Source organism: Staurois parvus, unplaced genomic scaffold (genome assembly GCF_062004578.1).
Source record: "Staurois parvus isolate SC_StPar_1 unplaced genomic scaffold, SC_StPar_1.0 ptg000750l, whole genome shotgun sequence".
Classification (NCBI taxonomy): domain Eukaryota; kingdom Metazoa; phylum Chordata; class Amphibia; order Anura; family Ranidae; genus Staurois; species Staurois parvus.
Genome location: NW_028318546.1, coordinates 1,144,695 through 1,165,079, shown reverse-complemented (window position 1 = coordinate 1,165,079; position 20,385 = coordinate 1,144,695). Strand labels below are relative to the sequence as shown.

The 20,385-nt window shown below is 42.6% G+C and overlaps 1 protein-coding gene across 1 annotated transcript in view; it reads right to left on the bottom strand.

Annotated features, from left to right (window-relative positions):
- Nucleotides 1–20,385, bottom strand: part of LOC149445013 (putative cation-transporting ATPase 13A4) — a 77,590-nt gene that overhangs the window by 39,158 nt on the left and 18,047 nt on the right. The window contains exons 6-13 of the mRNA XM_089654307.1: nt 20,109–20,178; nt 9,576–9,710; nt 9,270–9,342; nt 5,188–5,319; nt 2,637–2,807; nt 2,070–2,227; nt 771–959; nt 449–510 (exon numbers count right to left, since the gene is read on the bottom strand). Coding sequence (XP_089510433.1) covers nt 449–510; nt 771–959; nt 2,070–2,227; nt 2,637–2,807; nt 5,188–5,319; nt 9,270–9,342; nt 9,576–9,710; nt 20,109–20,178 — 990 coding nt within the window. The remainder of the gene's footprint in view (nt 1–448; nt 511–770; nt 960–2,069; nt 2,228–2,636; nt 2,808–5,187; nt 5,320–9,269; nt 9,343–9,575; nt 9,711–20,108; nt 20,179–20,385) is intronic.

Sequence of the window (20,385 nt, the reverse complement as noted above, 5' to 3'; positions counted from 1 at the left end):
CCAAAAATACAATACAAATATATTACATCTCTTCTGAATTTTTATACTGCCGTACAAGAATTTTTGGAACTTTAGTAACCTCTTCACTTTCGATGTGAGACTAGCATGCAAAAACAAAAACGGACGATCATTCATCTAAAATTCTCATCATGTGTACGGGGCTTAAGATGTAACATGATTTGAGCATAGCCTTTTTTTTACGTCTTAGGGATTGACACCTGGGGACCTCAAGTGGTGACAGGACTTAGGAAAATTGGTAGCTTATAAATATGGAGACACTGTGAATAATGTTACCACAGATGATGGAAACAGCTGACTTCAGGCTGCATATGTCTAGACAAAGCAGTGATGTCCAACATTGTACAAAGATGTCAGCTTTACCTACATCAGAGCTCACACATTGTCCTTATACCTCTGTTAAAAACGTTCACCAGTGTATGGAACCTACCAGTTCCCTTGAGAAGGCAGCACTCCCCAAAGGTCTAATCCATCTTCTGTTAGGGTACCTGTCTGTTGTAAAATAAATAAATAAATAATTAATAAGAAGAAGAAAAAGAAGAGGAAGAAGAAAATAATTGTTATAAAATACATAAAACAGTTTTACTATCAATATTTAATTTCTTCTAGATTCATTTAATTAATTTACACTGTTCTGTACATAGCTTATAAATGAAGAATTCATTTGTATAGGGAAACAACCATGACATAATTATTGAGGAACTCACATTTAAAAAACAATGTAATGTTCTGGAATCTGATTGCAGCCTTACCTTATCAAAACATATAATGTTCAGTCGACCACATACATTGATCCTTTGAGGAGAGATGCAGAAAATTCCTTTGGTTGTTAGTCTGCGCTGAGCATACATGATTCCTGTAGACAAGGCAGCTGACAGTGCTGGAGGAACTGCAGTGGTGATAATGATCAAAGCTTTGACCACTACTTGAGTTGGAGACTCCTGAAAGACAAATAGATGTAATTATCTAGAATACTATATTGTTTATTATTTCTCATCTCTTTTAATGTTGATTTTGTATTGCTGAAGATCCACATGATTTAACATGAGTCTGATATATTTGTTTACCTGATGTGTGCTATATATATTTATTACAGGTATTTATATAGAGTCATTAATGTATGTAGCACTTTACATATATATTCACATCAGTCCCTGCCCTCAAGGAGCTTACAGTCTAAGGTCCCTCACATTCATACATACACATAATAGGGCCAATTTAGACAGGAGCCAATTAAACTCCCAGCACGTCTTTGGAGTATGAGATGAAACCAATGCAGGCACAGGGAGAATATATAACTATGTGCAAGTAGTGCCATTGCTGGGATTCAAACTGTCAACCCTAGTGGTACTAGGCAGACGTGCTAGCTTCTTACCCAAGCCACTGTGCTGGGCATGAGGCCACTGGAGACATTAAACACATATGGTAGACATATCCAGTATATAGACATATCTCATAATTACCAAAACCTTATTGCAACTCTCTAATCCACAGTCATTAGGCTTTGCAATAAATACACTTTCAGGCATTTTGTTGTGGGATAGGCCAAATAGATTCAATAACCTTCACAGGTATTTCTTCCTTTTTTGGGAAGGGGGTGTTTGCTCAGCAGCTCATAGAAAATATTATCTTTATTACCTACCACTGCATGCAACTAAATGAACTTTATTATGTTCTAATTAAATCTGCCATCTTTACCAATTAGTACATCCAAAATGTATGACCATTTTTAAAACCCTTCTGATGATCTTAACATGGTTCAGAATTCTGAAATCTGAAATGTTATAGCTCTATAATCGAAACACTCACATTCTCCTATTTAATAAACAGGCTTATTCCTTAAAGGTATTATCATTTATACAAATCATTTATTGTTCAATTATATCTAGCAATATTAATTATTTTTAATAGTGATCTAAAAATACTACAATTACAATAAAATCAACACTGGTGTCCTTTTTTTTATTTATTTATTTATTTTTGTGAAACTGAATTTTATCTGATATAAATGAATTCATTGTTATTCAGGTCCTATTGCTATCATATCTTACCCCCAATTTGACAAAAACAGCAACAGTGTAGATTGTTCCAATGACAGCAACTCCAGCTAAAATCATCAAGAATCTGAAGGCATCTCTATACAATTTAAAATTCATGGGTTTCGGATACAAGATGGACCTGACCAAATCCCCCTTAGCAGTATTAAATCCTGTGCATACAAAAGAAATTCATTCATAAGAATACATGTTGGACAGATCCATAGAATAATACAGACATATATCAATATTAAAGCTGAACTGAACCCATTGATTTTCAATTGTTTCTCAAAACAATTATATTCAAGGCATGCTGTGAATGATAACTATCACAGGTGTTTGTGCTCTCAGCCAAACTGTCAAACCATCACATGGCTGGTGTCATAGTTGATCATATGTGCTGATCGCTGATGCAATGCTTTCCAGGCCCCTAAAACAAAAACTAGTAAATGCACATTTACCTGTAAAAAAAATGTGCATTTAAATTTTTTTGTTAAAAGGTGAACTTACCTTCTAAATGTTTAAATAAACAGTCATACTTGTGAATTTCATTATTTCAGAATTTTCAAACTCTTTACTAACCAGTTCTTAGGACAACTGCCTTAACTTGCCCATGGCTGATTGGCTTTGTCTGAATGACTTCTGTTCCACAGAAAAGTATATGTCTTTTGAAATCCTCCCCACTGTGTGCCTTCCATGATTTGGTATGGTTATTGTTAGGTAGAGGAGTTTTAGAGACAGGAACACTTTCACCTGTTGAAAAAAAATAGCACTCCTGAAATATTAAACAATAAAAAGGAACAGCAATGAAATGTCCTTTCAGTCTTGTGAACATGATCATCTGTAAGTTTCAAAGTACATGCAGTAGATGTTTGGCGCTATATGTCTACTTTAAAGGATTTCTCATCAACCTGGATGGTGCTTACTATGCAGATTGCAACAAGCATTAACTGCAGCATTGTTTAAGGTTACGGGTGAGCTCTTAGTTCAGTCCAAACACAGATGAAGCCTGAACTTTGCTTGTTCAGTCTCCCACTAAATGTCATAAATAGTAGCATTTTTTTACCACTACTGTATATTATAGTATCCCCTGTTAATGGTTGTTAAGAACACAGTGAGTGCTGGCATCCACAGCATCCCTAGCAACCAGTAACATCACTTGGCCTCATTCATTTGCTGGCTGGTGTCCCCAGCCTTGTAAACAAGAGCACAGGGATAGCTCTGATAGCACTGACCAAATATAGGCACACAGCCATATTTGGGCAATGGCTATGGTCATTGCATTTTTAATGTTGCCCTTAAAGCATTATTAAATTTGTTGCTTCTGCCAACATACATTTTTAAAAGGTGTTTTACTTTGCACCATTTCCCCAGGGCATTGCTCAGTCTCTATACAATAGCCTAGAAAATGGCAATTACTCTTTTTTAACATGCATCTCCCGTTGACTTCAATGTGGTTTGATTTTGGCACTCGAACTTTATGTTCCGGGGACCCTGCTCGAAACGAACCCAGGTAAGTTCAGTTCATACTAAGTTAATTTCATACTAATATACCAATTTACAGTCTGACTATCAGATAGAAAACAAGTATATTGCAGGAAAAACATCCATGCTACTGGCCCATCCCAGGAGTTTAAGCTGTGGCTAAATAACCTGTAAACTTATCTTAGCAAAACATCAAACTGGATATTTATTATTTATTACAGGTACTTATATAGCGCCGTCAATTTACGCAGCACTTTACATATATATTGTACGTTCACATCAGTCCCTAACCCTCAAGGGGCGTACAATCTAAGGTCACTAACTCACATTCATACATACACATACTAGGGCCAATTTAGACAGGAGCCAATTCACCTACCAGCATGTCTTTGGAGTGTGGGAGGAAACCGGAGTACCCGGAGGAAACCCACGCAGGCACAGGGAGAACATGCAAACTCCAGGCAGGTGGTGCCGTGGTTGGGATTCGAACCAATAACCTGGATGTAAAGCATTCATTTAAATTTCATTGTTAGAATAGTATAACAGGGATTACTGTACACCATCTTCAGTCTGATCTATCTTTATTGAAGTAACATACAGCAACATATTTATAAAGCAATAAAACTGTCATTCACTGCACGTGAATATTCAAAGATCACGTGTTTTAAATGGCAGTGATTGATTCGCCACTAGTGAATGTTTGATGAAAGTCACATTACTGCTTTATCAATATGTCCCAATATTTCCTTTTAGGTTCACCATACACAATAAATCCTGACCATACAATTTCTGTAAAATTAACTTTAGATCTACTAAAACTGTAATATGATGATCTACTTAAACTTTTCAATTTATTTCCAATCAGGCCCTTGCACTATACAGTATATTTCTTAGCTGATCTAATGCCTGGTTCACACTAGTGTGATTTCAGATGCAACTTGAGTCGAACAGAATTGCATGAAATAGGAAATCACATTGCTTTTAATTGTGCCCATTCACATTAATGCAGCACAGAATGGTGCCATTTTGGAGAAAGGTCCTGTACCACTTTGGCATGATTTTGGCCTCATTGAATATGCATACCAAATCTAGAATGTGGCCAAGTTGCACTACATAACCGCACTGAAAACTGGATCAAATTGCAGCCACAGTAGTGTGAACCTAGCCCAAAGGAGCTTTTACAATTAGTTTGTAATGAATGTGATGAGGTGATGTAATAAAACTAATCCAGCAATAAATATCAGCCACACAAAAAGTTATTGCATAAAATAAAAGAGTTAATTCACAAAAGTGGTAATCATCTTTTTTAACGTTTCATTTATTTGGTATTCTGCCATTCCGTTTTAGAGACATATGACACCTTCCTCTTGGTAAACTACAGAAAACTTGTCACCTCAAAATTTAAGGGTGCCATTTTCAATACTTTAGAAGTTAGAATAATAAATTGTGCTGTAGTCCATGATTGCTTCATTCTGATATGCCATTAAGGTGGTCCGAAAATATAAAAATGATATCAGATCACGTATAACAGAAGTATCTATACACACTAAGAAAACTAAAAATTTAAGCTATTGTCTTTTAAAAGGATCCTGTGATCTAAATAGAATATACAGTATATTAGTCTATTTTGCAGTGTATGTCTGTATACCTGTAAGCATGCTCTCATTCACAATACATCCTCCATTGAGAAGTATGGCATCACATGGTAAAAATTGCCTCTTTCCTGTAAGAATGATTACATCACCGGGTACCAAGCAGTGAGATTCTATCTCTTTACATTCTGGAAGAAAATGTTAATAATGGATGAGAGTAATACAGGCAATGGCACTACATTTTATTTAGTCTCTCTTTTTTCCTTTTGTTTAACAAATCCATGTGCTCACCACATCAGCACTGACATGATGTTTAACCCCTTGCTGACCATGTAACACGTATATGCAGTAGCAATAAAGGTGGGGTTTAACACCCAGCTGACTCACATATGCATCCACAGTGGCATGAGGTTGTGTGCTGAGAGCCATAGAGAGCTCTCTATCAAAGCTTCTGATCGGGAGCCAACAGGATGAGCTCCCGATCATATGACCACTGTAAGAGCCAATCAAAGTGGTCACATGATACAGAACCTTCCGAGCATCACAGCCTTCTTAAATGTCCGTTAAGGGTTTAAAGGCTTTGTTGATAAACAAACCATGTCATTGTCAGTGCTGACATAATTTTGATGTTAAGCAAAGCCATAAGATCAATATATCAGCGCTGAGTTTAATCATATGGCTTTGATTATCATATCAAACAGTATCATTTTTGATTATGCTAATTTAATCATTCCTACTTATACACATACACAATAATTTTTTGTGCATTTAAATCATTTTAATAATTTTACCTTCACTATATTTAAAAAGTGATCACCATCTTTACAAAGTTACTACATACCTGTTAATTTAACTTCTATAGTTGGGAATATACTGGAGAGATAAAAGACCACATACTACAGATAAGTTGTTGCTGACAAAAACTATTTTATGCAATAGCCAGCATGGATTCATGAAAGACCCCGGTTGTCAAACAAATCTGATTCCTTTTTATGACGAGGTAAGCAAACCCTTAGACAAAGGAGTGGCTGTTGACGTGGTATACTTGGATTTTGCAAAAGCGTTTGACACAGTTCTCTAAACATAACTAATGTGTAAGATAAAGTCTACAGACTTGGAAAGATACATTTGTAAATAGATATAAAACTGGCTAAAAGACCGTATTCAGAGAGTAGTGGTTAATCATTCATACTCTGAATGGTGTAGGGTTGTCAGTGGTGTACCCCAAGGTTCAGTGTTGGGACCCTTACTTTTTAATATATTTATAAATGATATAGGGTCTGGGATTAAAAGTACCATTTGCAGATGACACCAAGCTGTGTAGTGGAATAATGTCCTTACAAGACATCACCAACTTACAAGTCCTCAATGCACTATTTATTTGGGCAACTATGTGGAAAATGACGTTTTAATTTGATAAATGTAAAGTTATGCACTTTAGGTCTAAAATTATGCATGAATTATACTTTATAGGGAGAGTACAAATGGGGGATCCAATGGTGGAGAAGTGACTGGGTGTTCTTTTGGATCATAGGCTTAACCAAGCCGTGATTTCCAAAGGGAGCAAAATCATTTCTTGTATTAACCTCCCTAGCAGTCTGATTATGTCCATATTTCTGTGCTCAAAGCAGTACATTTTTTTGCATGGAAATATATAGTTTTTTTATTGTAGGCCTGTAATTCTTAGGAATAACTCACTGAAATCTGTCCAAACAAGAGTCTAGTAAACATCCCAGGTATAATAAAAATTTAAACACAAAATAATACATTATAATATAATAAATAATCATAAAAAATAATAATATAAAAATAAATTTAATTCAATAATGTAATCAAACCAAAAACTCTGAAATTTGAAATAGAGCACCAAGTTCGCACATCGCTGAGCCTAGTTGCAAAATCGTTTTCAGTGTCTGATGCCGAATTTCCCCACAAATCTTATCACTCAATTCTGCAAGTGGTTCTAATTTACTATCGCTGTTTTCTAGCTGGTCTAAAACCACTTTTGACCTAAAGGGACACTTTTTGGATGCCATGGACATTTCTCAGTTTCCAGGCAGGAAGAACAGTAAAAATGCAGGCAGGGCACAGGACAAAGCACTCGGGACAAAATGCATGTTAAATGGTTTGATACAGTAATGTTATACTATCAGATTTTAGTGTATTTAGTGAATGTCACATTTTTAAATTTTTTAATCTCTTGCCGGTTCCTTCCCCTGTACGTACATACGCTCGCAGGGAATGGAACCTGGAAGATGGATGCCGGCATCGGCTGGAGGAGATGGCCGTGGCGCTGCAGGGGGGACGTCGCGGGAGCGCAGGACAAGGTAAGTGATTGAGGGATCCCAGAGCAATGCTGCAGGGTAATCCGGAGTGTAGCTCGGGGTTACCGTTTTTGGTACTGAAACTTTACCCCAAGCTACACTTGGGAATACCGCCAGGGGGGTTAAAGGAGGTATGGACTGCAGCAAAAGATATATAATTTTGCCCCTGTACAAATCATTAATAAGACCTAATCTAGAATATGCTATTCAGTTTTGGGCACCAGGTTACAAAAAGCATACAGGCAGTTCCTCCGTTCCATTCATCCGACTTACATATGACTCATACTTACAAACAGAGGGAGACAAAAGGAAGTGAGAGGAAACCTACCTTAAAGAATTCACTCCTGTAAGAATTATCATGTGAAAAAGGTGTCTCCACTGAAGCTTTATCACCAATCCTTGTTTCCATGACAACCCAAAATTTTCAAAATACAACTGTCACAAGGACAGAAAGTAAGGGGAAATTGTCTGAACAGGGGCACAGACAAACGTTACAGGGGTGTTAACTCTTCCCTATGCTATCCAAAATACTTAAAAAACATTTTTTGGCTGGAGTTACACTTAAAAAATGTACCTGTTCCAACTTACATACAAATTCAACGTAAGAACAAACCTACGGAACATATCTTGTTTGTGACCCAGGGATTGCCTGTATTGGGTAACTGGAGAAAGTGCAGAGAAGATCAACCAAACTGATAAGAGGCATGAAGGAGCTCAGCTATGAGGAAAGATTAGAGGAACTGAATTTATTCTCTCTTAGGAAGAAGAGATTAGGGGGGATATGATCAACATATATAAATACCTCAGTGGTTCATATAGTGAATTTGGTGTAGAATTGTTCACTTTAAACTCATTATAGATGACAAGGGGGCATTCTTTATGTCTAGAGGAAAAAAGATTTGATCTCCAAATATGGAAAGGACTCTTCACAGTAAGATCTGTGAAAATGTGGAACAGATTCCTTAAAGAGCTTGTTCTGGCCAGCTCGGTAGATTGTTTATAAAAATGCCTGGATTATTTCCTAAATTCACAAAATATGGCTGGATACTAATATTTATAGGTAAAGTTGATCCAGGGAATATCTGATTATCTCTTGGGGGTCAGGAAGGAATATCTTCCCCTGCTGGAGCAAATTGGATGCTTTATTGGGGGGGGGGGGCGTTGCCTTCCTCTGGGTATAGGTTTGTGTATATGGAGGTTTTCTATTTGTGTGTGTTATGTTTTTCCTCTTTAGGTTGAACAGGATGGACTTTCTTTTTACATCCAGACTAACTATGTAACTATGTAGCCTAAAAAAAGAAATAATTATTCCGAGCCTGGCTATAGGAAATATTGTCTGGCCCCATCATTCAGCACGTGCTATTGTTGTCTGCGTGCACCCCCGACATAGGTGCAGAATTATAAAAGTAACTGGTAATCACAAAGGTGGAAAACATAAGCAGTGCCTGGTCCAGAGGTACGTCTCAGCAGACACCCATGATCCAGTCAGGAAGGAGAAATCTCATATGTGAGGTTGTAGACCACAGGATCCTAGGAGAGGTTCTAAACCTTCCTTCCTTTGCTAAAAAATGTGTTGTGTTATTTGTCCCAGTTGGGGGATACCTTCTCACTTCTTATTCTCTCTGAGACACATGAAATGGTCAAGAAGTTAGGAAACCCCTCTTGAATGGAGATGCTAACAACAATACAACTAATAGAGGTTCTAATCCTTTTTCACTCTATGCAAAATAGAAGGAAACAGTTATTTAAAAACTCCTTCAATACATTTAATGTTTACCACTACAATATTTTAGTATGCTCTTAATGTAACATGCCTCCATTTTTCTGGCGTATGGTCACCTTGAAACTGTTGTTGGATTTCACCAGATTATGCAGCTTCACAGATTCCTACAGAGGAACAGTGATATATTTGTTGATATGAATGTATATGAATATGAAGCACAGATAAACATTAAAGTAAAACTAGATTGAGTAAGATAACATGTAGAGAAGAAAGGAATACAGATATTAAATCAGTGTTATATATATATATATATATATATATATATAAAATAGAACTACAAAATGATGTAAAGCAGTGTTGGGTTTAGTGATGAGATGTAAAATTGTTATTAACTTGCCTTTCTTAGGTCATGAACTGTAAAAATTATGGAAATAAGAGTCATTATAATAACAGCAATTGAATATTCGATAAATCCCACTGCAAACCACAGAGCCAGACTGCAAGCTTCAAATGCATAAAAGGGGTTTAAAACCTAAAATAAAATAAAATTCAAAGAATAATGAAAAGACTAGAAATATAGTAAATAACAAGTAACATGATGTCATCCTACAAAATAGTAAACAGTAAATGTGCACTGTCAGATCCTTTAATTGTAATTTAACTAGAGCCAAACATTTTCTTTGGGTTTGGATGGAATGGGGAAGACTGAAAGCCTCTGTCAGATTTTTATTATCGTCTTGGCTTCTGTTGACCTGCTGTTGAACCCTCACTATGGGGCTGATTTACTAAAGGCAAATAGGATGTGCACTTTGCAAGGGAATTTCCTTACAGAGCTTAGCAAATGAAGCAAGACTTCACTTTGCAAAGAATAGCCAATCGCATGTAAGTAAAAAAAAACTGCATTTTTGCTTGCACATGATAGGACAATGGAAGTCAGCAGGGTTTCCTTTCATTTACTAAACTGTGGAGAAAATTCCCTTGGAGAGTACAAGTGCATTTGTGAAGTGCAACCTATTTGTCTTTAGTAAATCAGCCCCAATGTCTCCTACAGACCACTGCTAATGGACATGATGTGAGGAGAAATCCATATTTTTACAATTATCGCTGACACAGGTGTTGAGTGGGAAATCTTCCAAAGGAAATGCCTATTCCAGTGTCACCTGCTAAAATTGTGATTTTCCCTCATTTTACAATGATATAATTTACTGCCTGTTGTGTATCCCGGACAGGAAGCTCAGAAAAATCCATCCGAAGGGTAGACCAGCCACAATTAGAATCTCATAAAAGTTCTAACTAGAGATGAGCGAATTATTCAAAAATTCGATTCGGCTGATTCGCCGAATTCGCTGAATAAATTTGATTTGAGGCGAATATATTCGCTGCGAATTTAACGTATAAAAAGGGTGTTTCTAGGCTTCAGAGAGCCTTTATATTAGTGCAGAACACTGTACCTTTAATTTAAATGCCCTTGGAGTCTGCTGGGGAAGAGAAATAATACTGTCAGTCAGTATGACATGCAGATGAGTGCCGTCGATCTTAGAATCACCGCACACTTCACTCATTTGGCCAGTCACGGGGCCAAAACCAGAGTGTGGAGCCACAGTGTGGCGGTGGAGGCAGCAGCAATGGGAGGCCATACAGCACCCTATGACAAAATGGAACCCACCAGCAGTGTGAGGAGACCTGAAAGTGGCACATGGCAGAGTGTGGCGATGGAGACAGCAGCAATGGGAGGCCGTACAGGGACCCATGACACACTCTGGACCTGGCAGCAGCATGAGGAGGCGGTACAGGGGCCCATGACAGATTACGGGCCTGGCAGCAGCATGAGGAGTCGGTACGGGGGCCCATGGCAGATTACGGGCCTGGCAGCAGCATGAGGAGGCGGTACAGGGGCCCATGGCAGAGTGGCGGAGCGTAAGCAGCTAAAATTGAAGGCCATACAGAGGCCTAGGTTAAAAAGTCCCCCCAGCAGCAGCGTGGGGAGACGACTATCAAGAGTCCAATGGCAGAGTGGCGGAGCAGAAGCAGCTTCAACTGAAGGCCATACACAGGCCTAGGTTAAAAAGCGGAAGCCGTCAGCAGCGTGAGCAGACGACAGAGACACATGGCGCAGGGTGGCGGTGGATGCAGCAGTATTCGGAAGCCAAACACAGGCCTCGGTTAAAAAGCGGAAGCCGTCAGCAGCGTGAGCAGACGACAGAGGCACATGGCGCAGGGTGGCGGTGGAGGCAGCAGCAATGGAAGGCCATACAGCATCCTATCACAAAATGGAACCCACCAACAGTGTAAGGAGACCTGAAAGTGGCACATGGCACAGGGTGGCGGTGGAGGCAGCAGTATTCGGAAGACATACACAGGACTAGTTTAAAAAGCGGAAGCCGTCAGCAGCGTGAGCAGACGACAGAGGCACATGGCGCAGGGTGGCGGTGGAGGCAGCAGTATTCGGAAGCCAAACACAGGCCTCGGTTAAAAAGCGGAAGCCGTCAGCAGCGTGAGCAGACGACAGAGGCACATGGCGCAGGGTGGCGGTGGAGGCAGCAGCAATGGAAGGCCATACAGCACATTATCACAAAATGGAACCCACCAACAGTGTAAGGAGACCTGAAAGTGGCACATGGCGCAGGGTGGCGGTGGAGGCAGCAATATTCGGAAGACATACACAGGACTAGTTTAAAGAGTGGAAGCCGTCAGCAGCGTGAGCAGACGACAGAGGCACATGGCGCAGGGTGGCGGTGGATGCAGCAGTATTCGGAAGCCAAACACAGGCCTCGGTTAAAAAGCGGAAGCCGTCAGCAGCGTGAGCAGACGACAGAGGCACATGGCGCAGGGTGGCGGTGGAGGCAGCAGCAATGGAAGGCCATACAGCACCCTATCACAAAATGGAACCCACCAACAGTGTAAGGAGACCTGAAAGTGGCACATGGCGCAGGGTGGCGGTGGATGCAGCAGTATTCGGAAGCCAAACACAAGCCTCGGTTAAAAAGCGGAAGCTGTCAGCAGCGTGAGCAGACGACAGAGGCACATGGCGCAGGGTGGCGGTGGAGGCAGCAGTATTCGGAAGCCATACACAGGCCTCGGTTAAAAAGCGGAAGCCGTCAGCAGCGTGAGCAGACGACAGAGACACATGGCGCAGGGTGGTGGTGGATGCAGCAGTATTCGGAAGCCAAACACAGGCCTTGGTTAAAAAGCGGAAGCCGTCAGCAGCGTGAGCAGACGACAGAGGCACATGGCGCAGGGTGGCGGTGGAGGCAGCAGTATTCGGAAGACATACACAGGCCTAGGTTTAAAACTGGAACCCAGCAGCATGAGCAGACGACAAAGACGCACATGGCAGAGGATGGATCTGGCAGCAGTATGAGAAGGCGGTACAGGGGCCCGTGGCACAGTGTGGTGATGGGGGCTACAGCAACTGGATGCCAGAAAGTGGCCGATAGGGCTATATACTGCATGGAATTATAAAGTTGTAAAGACAGCGGCCTATTTGTCCCTAATAACATGTTTGGGGCATGATTCATGGCGGATTTAGTCAGTTGTGTCAGGAACTGGTGGTTTGAAATCCAGACTAATCCACGCCTGATTCATTTTCACAAACGTGAGTCTCTCCACACTTTGGGTGGACAGTCGTGTCCTCCGCGGAGTTACAATACCTCCTGCCGCACTAAACACGCTCTCCGATGCCACGCTACTGGCCGGGCATGACAGCCTTTCAAGGGCAAATTCAGCTAGTTGGGGCCAAAGGTCAAGTTTCGTTGCCCAGTAGTCAAGGGGATTGTCTACCTCGGTTGGCAGGGTGCTGTCCAAGTAGGCCCAAGCCTGTTGTTTGAGGTCCTGCTCCAGGTCCACCTGATGCTGCTGCTGCTGCGGCTGGTTAGTAGTTTCCTCACTGCGCTGGTGAAGAAAGCTACTCATCATCGACTGCAGACTGAGGCAGCCGCTGCTGGTGGAGCTGCTACTGCTCCTACCACCCCACCCCTCCCCTGCTGCCATGGCAGCGGAACGCGAGCGCACAGGGCCCACAGTGTCTGAGGATGGACGTTGGCGCAGAAAGGCAGAGACCAACTGACTACATAGGTGGTTTTTATAGTACTTTATTTTGGCCTCCCTCTCAGCAGGTGTGAAAAAGGCCACCATTTTTGAACGGTAGCGAGGGTCCAACAAGGTGGAAAGCCAAAAGTCATCCCTCTGTCTTATGGTTATTTTTTTTTTTTTTTTTTTTTTTTACTATTAATCGGATGTGTTCCTTTTTTTTTTTTTTTTTTTTTTTCCAAAAAGTTTTATTGAAGTAAGAAAGACAAAACAGATCATAGACAGATACGGATCGCAGTCCGTGCACATCTTCATATATGTTCTCCCGTATCGCAGACGGGAATAGGACGTTAGAATAGATTTTAGAGCAACATGCATCCAATTCCCACAATAAAGCATATGCAAAAAGTATAACCATAGTAATAATATTTACCATCTGTAATGTTCGATAAATATGGTATACAGTAGTCTCTATGTAGAGAGAGCTCAAGCAGCAAGACTATGAGGCGCAAGACAAACGAATTATCTCAAGGCACATATGTCTGCTATATCCGTATCCAAAAATCGTGGGTTAATTTTCTAAAGTATTATCACACTTGTACATCTAGAAGTGTTCTGATCCTTGTAAATAATATTGCTATTTAGAATATGCGAAAAAGGGTAGCTAAAACGGGAAAGAAAAGAAAAGAAAGAGACTCGAGTGGAAATGGAAAAGGAGTATGGGAAGTAATATCCGAGTGAGGAGGAGTGGGATAAGGAAGACATATAAATAGGGGGGGAGAGAGAAGAAAAAAAAAAAAAAAAAAAAAAAAAAAAAAAAAAAAAAAGGGGGGGGGGGGAGTTGGGGATTAGAATTAAATAAGTATAACTAAACCAATCACGTCACATAGTATCGGCCTGGTTATAACAGATGCTGTCTTAAATTAAGGTCATAATCTCTTTAAAGTCCAGTAAAGGAATTATTCCTGGGGTGAAAGATCCAGAGGTTCTCCAGTTTACCAAATCTGCTCGCTCATTCCTTCATTAAGCCATGATAAGTCTCAGTAGATAGGAAGTGAGTCCAACATGCCCATGTCTTCCTGAATCGCTCGGGGTGTTCTTTCGCCACTGAGATCAGCTCCTCCATTTCCGCGATCTTATTGATCCTAAGAATCCACTCTCGCATGGTGGGAATATGGTCTGATCGCCAATGAACAGGAATACACTGTTTTGCCGCATTTATCATGTGTAAAGCAAGCGACTTACGATAGGTCTTCACAGGAAGAGAGGAATGATGGAGTAGACATTGTGCTGGGGTAAAGTCTAGGGCGTATGTAGTGACTTGTGCGATTATGTCCAAAACATTTCTCCAGAAGGGCTGCAGTTGCGGGCACTCCCACCATATATGCAAAAGAGTGCCTGTTGCCTGGCAACCTCTCCAGCATAAGTTAGGAACACTAGGATCAAATTTATGAAGCACAGATGGAACTCTGTACCACCTGGAAAATACTTTGTAGTTGCCTTCTTGTGTAGAAACACACATGGAACCTTTATGTATGTGATCATAAATCCGGTCCCAGTCCTCTGGAGAGAGTGGGATTTGTAGATCACGTTGCCAGGCTATACAAGCCCTCTGCAAATGAGAGGTATTGGAACTTTCCAAAAAAGAATATATCTTAGATATTACATGCCGCTGAGGGGAGTCTGTAAAGCAGAGCTTCTCAAATGCAGTAAGCGATCTTGACAAATCCTGTAAATGTGGGGAGTTACGCAAAAAGTGGTGTAATTGTCTATACATCCAAGGCGTTAGAGTGATGGAGGGCCACGCCCGAGTAATGTCTTCTCTAGATAAGAGCTTAGAATCTTTGAAGAGTTGACGTACTGTCAGGTTATCATCACGGTTATACCCAGCGAGAAATGTTGGAGACATCCCCGGAACAAAGTCTGGATTCATTTTGATCGGAGTGAAAGGGCTCGGAGAGGAAGAAAGTTCTTTTTTCTGGAATAATTGTGAGCTACAGCGTAATGTGGGACCTATAAGTGGATGACTCCGAAACTCAGAAGGGACGTGGGAAGTTTTCAGCCATGGGGAGGTAGAAAGAGGCGTCTGAGAAAAATCAGCCTCCAAACCAACCCAGACCTTAGGAATGTGATTCGTGGTCCAGTCTACTAACCTGGCTAGGTGGCAAGCTCTGTAATAACGGTTAATATCTGGTAATCCAATACCTCCATTCTGCTTGGGCATAGTGAGTTGGGCATAGCTAATTCTTGGACGTTTATTATACCACAGAAAGGAGGAGCAGAGCGTTTTATACGATTGAAAGAACGAATTTGGCAATTGAATTGGTATTGTCTGTAGTAAATATAATATTCTGGGGAGCACGTTCATCTTAAGAATTGCTGCTCTACCAAACCACGAGAACCAAGGTTTGTTCCATGTCTGGAGGTCTTTGGAGATGTTACGTAAGAGGGGAAGAAAATTTTTTGTATACAGTTCTGTAAGATGGGATGGTAGTTGGATACCTAAGTAAGTGATAGCTTCACGTTGCCAGGTAAAGGGAAAATTTAGTGTCGCCTGTCTAATCACATCTGGGTCTTATGGTTATTATTCGGCTGTCGCTACGCAAGCAACCGAGCATGCTATGGGCCATTTGTGCCAAGGAATGCGAGGGACTCCCTGCCTCCATCTCCACAGCATACTGCCACGGTGCGTCTGGGTCCTCTGTCTCCTCCTCCTCCTCTACCAGATGCTCCTGCTCCTCCACTCCTGTCCGCTGAGTGGAAAAACCACCCATTTCACTCAATAATTCCTGAGCACCAATGTCCTCCTCTACCTCCTCCTCTTCTTCCTGTCCTGCCCCCACAGGGGTCATGTGGCGTTGAGATCTGTGCGCCACGTCTACCGCAGCCTGACCAGCCATTGTTAACAGCATTTGTTCCAGGACGTGCAACAGAGGAATGACGTCGTTCATCCCATAGTCCTGCCGACTCACGAATAGCGTGGCCTCCTCAAAGGGCCTGAGCAAGCGGCAGGTGTCACGCATGAGCTGCCAATGGCTGACATCTAAGTTACACAGGGGAGTACCTTTATCCGCTTGTAACATCAGGAAATCGGTGATGGCCTTTCGCTGTTCGTAAAGGCGGTCTAACATATGTAGGGTTGAATTCCACCTTGTTGCAACGTCGCAGATCAGGCGATGCTGTGGAATTCCGTTCTGCCGCTGCAGCTCAAGGAGGGTGTGCTTTGTGGTGTAGGAATGGCTGAAATGCATGCAAAGTTTACGTGACATTTTAAGGATGTCTTGCAGTGGGATGGTGGATTTTAGGAACCGCTTGACAACCAGATTGAACACGTGAGCCATGCATGGCGCATGGCACAACCTTCCTTGACGCAGAGCAGACACCATGTTCTTTCCGTTGTCGGTCAACATGGTTCCGATTTTCAGTTTGCGCGGAGACAGCCATCTGTCGATTTCTCTGTTCATTACACTCAGAAGTTCCTCCCCTGTGTGACTACGTTCGCCAAGGCATACCAGGTGCAGCACAGCGTGACACCGTTGCGCCCTGCACATGTGATATGCCGGTCGGGTAATGGGACTTGGCACGGGGGTGGCGGCTGAGGACACGGCGGAAGAAGAGGTGGTAGAGGCGGACATCTTTGCTGGACTAAGGACATGCAAACGTGGAGGCAAAAGCGGCGTGACCTGTCCAAGTTGCTGGTGCGGCTGTGCCGGCACCACGTTCACCCAGTGGGCCGTAAATGACATGTACTGTCCCTGACCGTAGTTACAGCTCCACACGTCGGCGCTGCCGTGCACTTTGGCAGAGACCGACATGCTCAAAGACTGGCCCACCATCTCTTCTACATGTGAATGCAGGGCTGGCACTGCCTTTTTGGCGAAGAAATGCCGGCTTGGCACTCTCCACCGCGGCTCGGCACAAGCCATCATTTCTCGGAAAGGTGCTGAGTCCACCACTTGGAAAGGGAGGGACTGCAGCACCAGCAACTTGGACAGGAGGACGTTCAGCTTTTGCACCGTCGGGTGCGTGCTCGCAAACTGTTGTCTCTTGGAAACGGATTCCAAGAAAGACTGCTGACGGAATCCGTGAAGAGGAGTAGCAGGAGAAGGAGCATCTGAACAAGCGGAAGATGCCAACGAGCGACAACTCCCCTCAGCAGAGGTGTTGGAGCCTTGACTGGCTGATAGAGGGCGATTGACGTCGGGAGACGGAGCAAGTAACGGAGCGGGGGCTGGGGCAGGCAGAACCGCCGTATCTTTATCACGGTTTTCCCAGGCCACCGAATGGCGACGCTGCAAATGCTGACGCAACGCTGTAGTCCCAACATGGGCCCCCTGGCCACGCTTTACTTTCTGGCCACATAGTCGACATACGGCTACGTTTACTTCCTCGGGCGGCTTGACGAAAAATTGCCACACCGCCGAGTAGGAAACTTTGCCCCCGCTACTCCTCACTGGCTGACTGCTACTTCCTCCGTGCACATCGGCACCACTACTGGCCGTGGTGGTAGGCTGCAGTGGAGCTGGTGCTCTACTCCATGGCCGTTTGCCTCCACTGACACTGCTGCGACCCTGCTGCCTCCTGGGCAACCCACCGACTGTTATGCTCGCTGGCAAGCTGGCACCCTCTTCTCCTGATGATGCGGAAGCAATAGCCTGATGACGACGAGGCTGCCAAGTGCGATCAGCCTCATCATCATCGATTAGGGTCTCCGCGTCACTACTAGCCCCCTCGGCTGCGTGTGGGTCAGGAGACAGACCTGTCTCTAGACCGGCTACCGAGCCACTCTCCTCGCCAGTACTTCTTCGCCTGGCTGCTGAAGAGGCGGATGTCTCCCCCCGTTCCTGACCGCCCTCTGTTAGCTCTTCCTCACTGTACAGTGGGGCTGAGCCCACAGCATGCGATACTTCGCTTGGTGAGGGAACACCAAAGGACAGGGGCAGGTAGAGGACACGTGATTTCAGTGGGCTTGCTCCCAGGCCATGCCAACTAACGGTTGTGTCTGACGTACCCACCGACCGTTGGCTGTAGGTGTCAGAGGTGACCTGGGAAGAGGAAGACGACCGAGTCAACCAATCGATGACGGCAGTGTTGTCGGTGGAGACACGACCGCTGGATGACACCGGGAGCACTGGCCTCTGGCTGCGACTAGTGCTGCCTCGACCCCTTCCTCTGCTGCCACGTCTGCTCGCTCCTGAAACATTGCCTCCTCTGCCACTCCTCTGCGTGTTGTCTGACATACTCTTTAATTCAATAGTGGTTGTGAAGCAGAAAGTAATGATTCTGTGTCCCTCAGTAACGATTCTGTGTCCCTGAGTAACAATTCTGTGTCCCTGAGTAACAATTCTGTGTCCCTGAGTAACGATTCTGTGTCCCTGAGTAACAATTCTGTGTCCCTGAGTAACAATTCTGTGTCCCTGAGTAACAATTTTGTGTCTGTCCCTGAGTAACGATTCTGTGTCCCTGAGTAACAATTCTGTGTCCCTGAGTAACAATTCTGTGTCCCTGAGTAACGATTCTGTGTCCGTGAGTAACGATTCTGTGTCCCTGAGTAACAATTCTGTGTCCCTCAGTAACGATTCTGTGTCCCTGAGTAACGATTCTGTGTCCCTCAGTAACGATTCTGTGTCCCTGAGTAACAATTCTGTGTCCCTGAGTAACGATTCTGTGTCCCTGAGTAACAATTCTGTGTCCCTCAGTAACAATTCTGTGTCCCTCAGTAACAATTCTGTGTCCCTGAGTAACAATTCTGTGTCCCTGAGTAACGATTCTGTGTCCCTGAGTAACGATTCTGTGTCCCTGAGTAACGATTCTGTGTCCCTGAGTAACAATTCTGTGTCCCTGAGTAACGATTCTGTGTCCCTGAGTAACAATTCTGTGTCCCTGAGTAACGATTCTGTGTCCCTGAGTAACAATTCTGTGTCCCTGAGTAACAATTCTGTGTCTGTCCCTGAGTAACGATTCTGTGTCCCTGAATAACGATTCTGTGTCCCTGAGTAACGATTCTGTGTCCCTGAGTAACGATTCTGTGTCCCTGAATAACGATTCTGTGTCCCTGAGTAACGATTCTGTGTCCCTGAATAACGATTCTGTGTCCCTGAGTAACGATTCTGTGTCCCTGAGTAACGATTCTGTGTCCCTGAATAACGATTCTGTGTCCCTGAGTAACGATTCTGTGGCCCTAAAGTCTCTGTGGCCCTAACTCTGTCCCTAATACACACAGGTCTGTCTCTCTTGAATGACTGGAGGCTAATGGAGAATTCTAAGATGGCCGCGATTTATAGCTCCACCATTACACAGTGCTGGCTGGCTGCTGATTGGCTAATGCTATCACATGTCATGAATGAATGCATTATGGGTCAGCGCGCCTTGTCTGCGTGCCTTCCCAGAGATCCCCGCTCCGTCGCCACACATGTCGCCGCCATTTTTGGGAAAATTCGATTCGTGCATCCGAAGTTTGCTAATTTTCGGATTCGGCACGAATCGAATTTTTCCTAATCTTCGAAACGAATTCCACTTCGTCATGTTCGATTCGCTCATCTCTAGTTCTAACCTATCTAAAATAAAAAAAGAGAAATTAGGCATATTAGAACTTGATTAGAACTATGATTTCTTTATCTGTCCATGTTGTTGATTAAATTAATACAATCTGAGATTTCAATGCATGTATGTTCATGGCGTTAATTAGTTAATTTCTACTAAAAGAAGTAGCATAAAATTTGGAGACAGTGTTTCGCAAAAAAAATAGGATCTTGAAGTATATCAACAAAAAGTTTAGTAGATGTGCTTTTGAAGTATATTTTCAATACACCAAAAGTGCCTCTGTGAGCTTCCTGCTGAAAGATAGTGTAGCCTCAGCATGGAATTTTTCTCAGTTAAATGTAGCTTCAGTATATAATACCTCTTTTAATAATAATATCCAGATTGGTTCAACATCAACTTCAATCGCATTTGATCCACAAATTGTTCTTCTGCAGAAAAAAAAGTTGTATATGTTACATATGTATGTGCTTAATATATGTGAAGCATGTAGACACTCTTTACGTTGATATTATGTATTTTCAAACAAATAGGACCAAAAGCCTCAAAATGTACTGAAATATTGAGGGGAACATTTTCTTTACCTATAAAATAACCCAATATTTTCTTTACCACTTGCTAATTAATGGATTTTATTT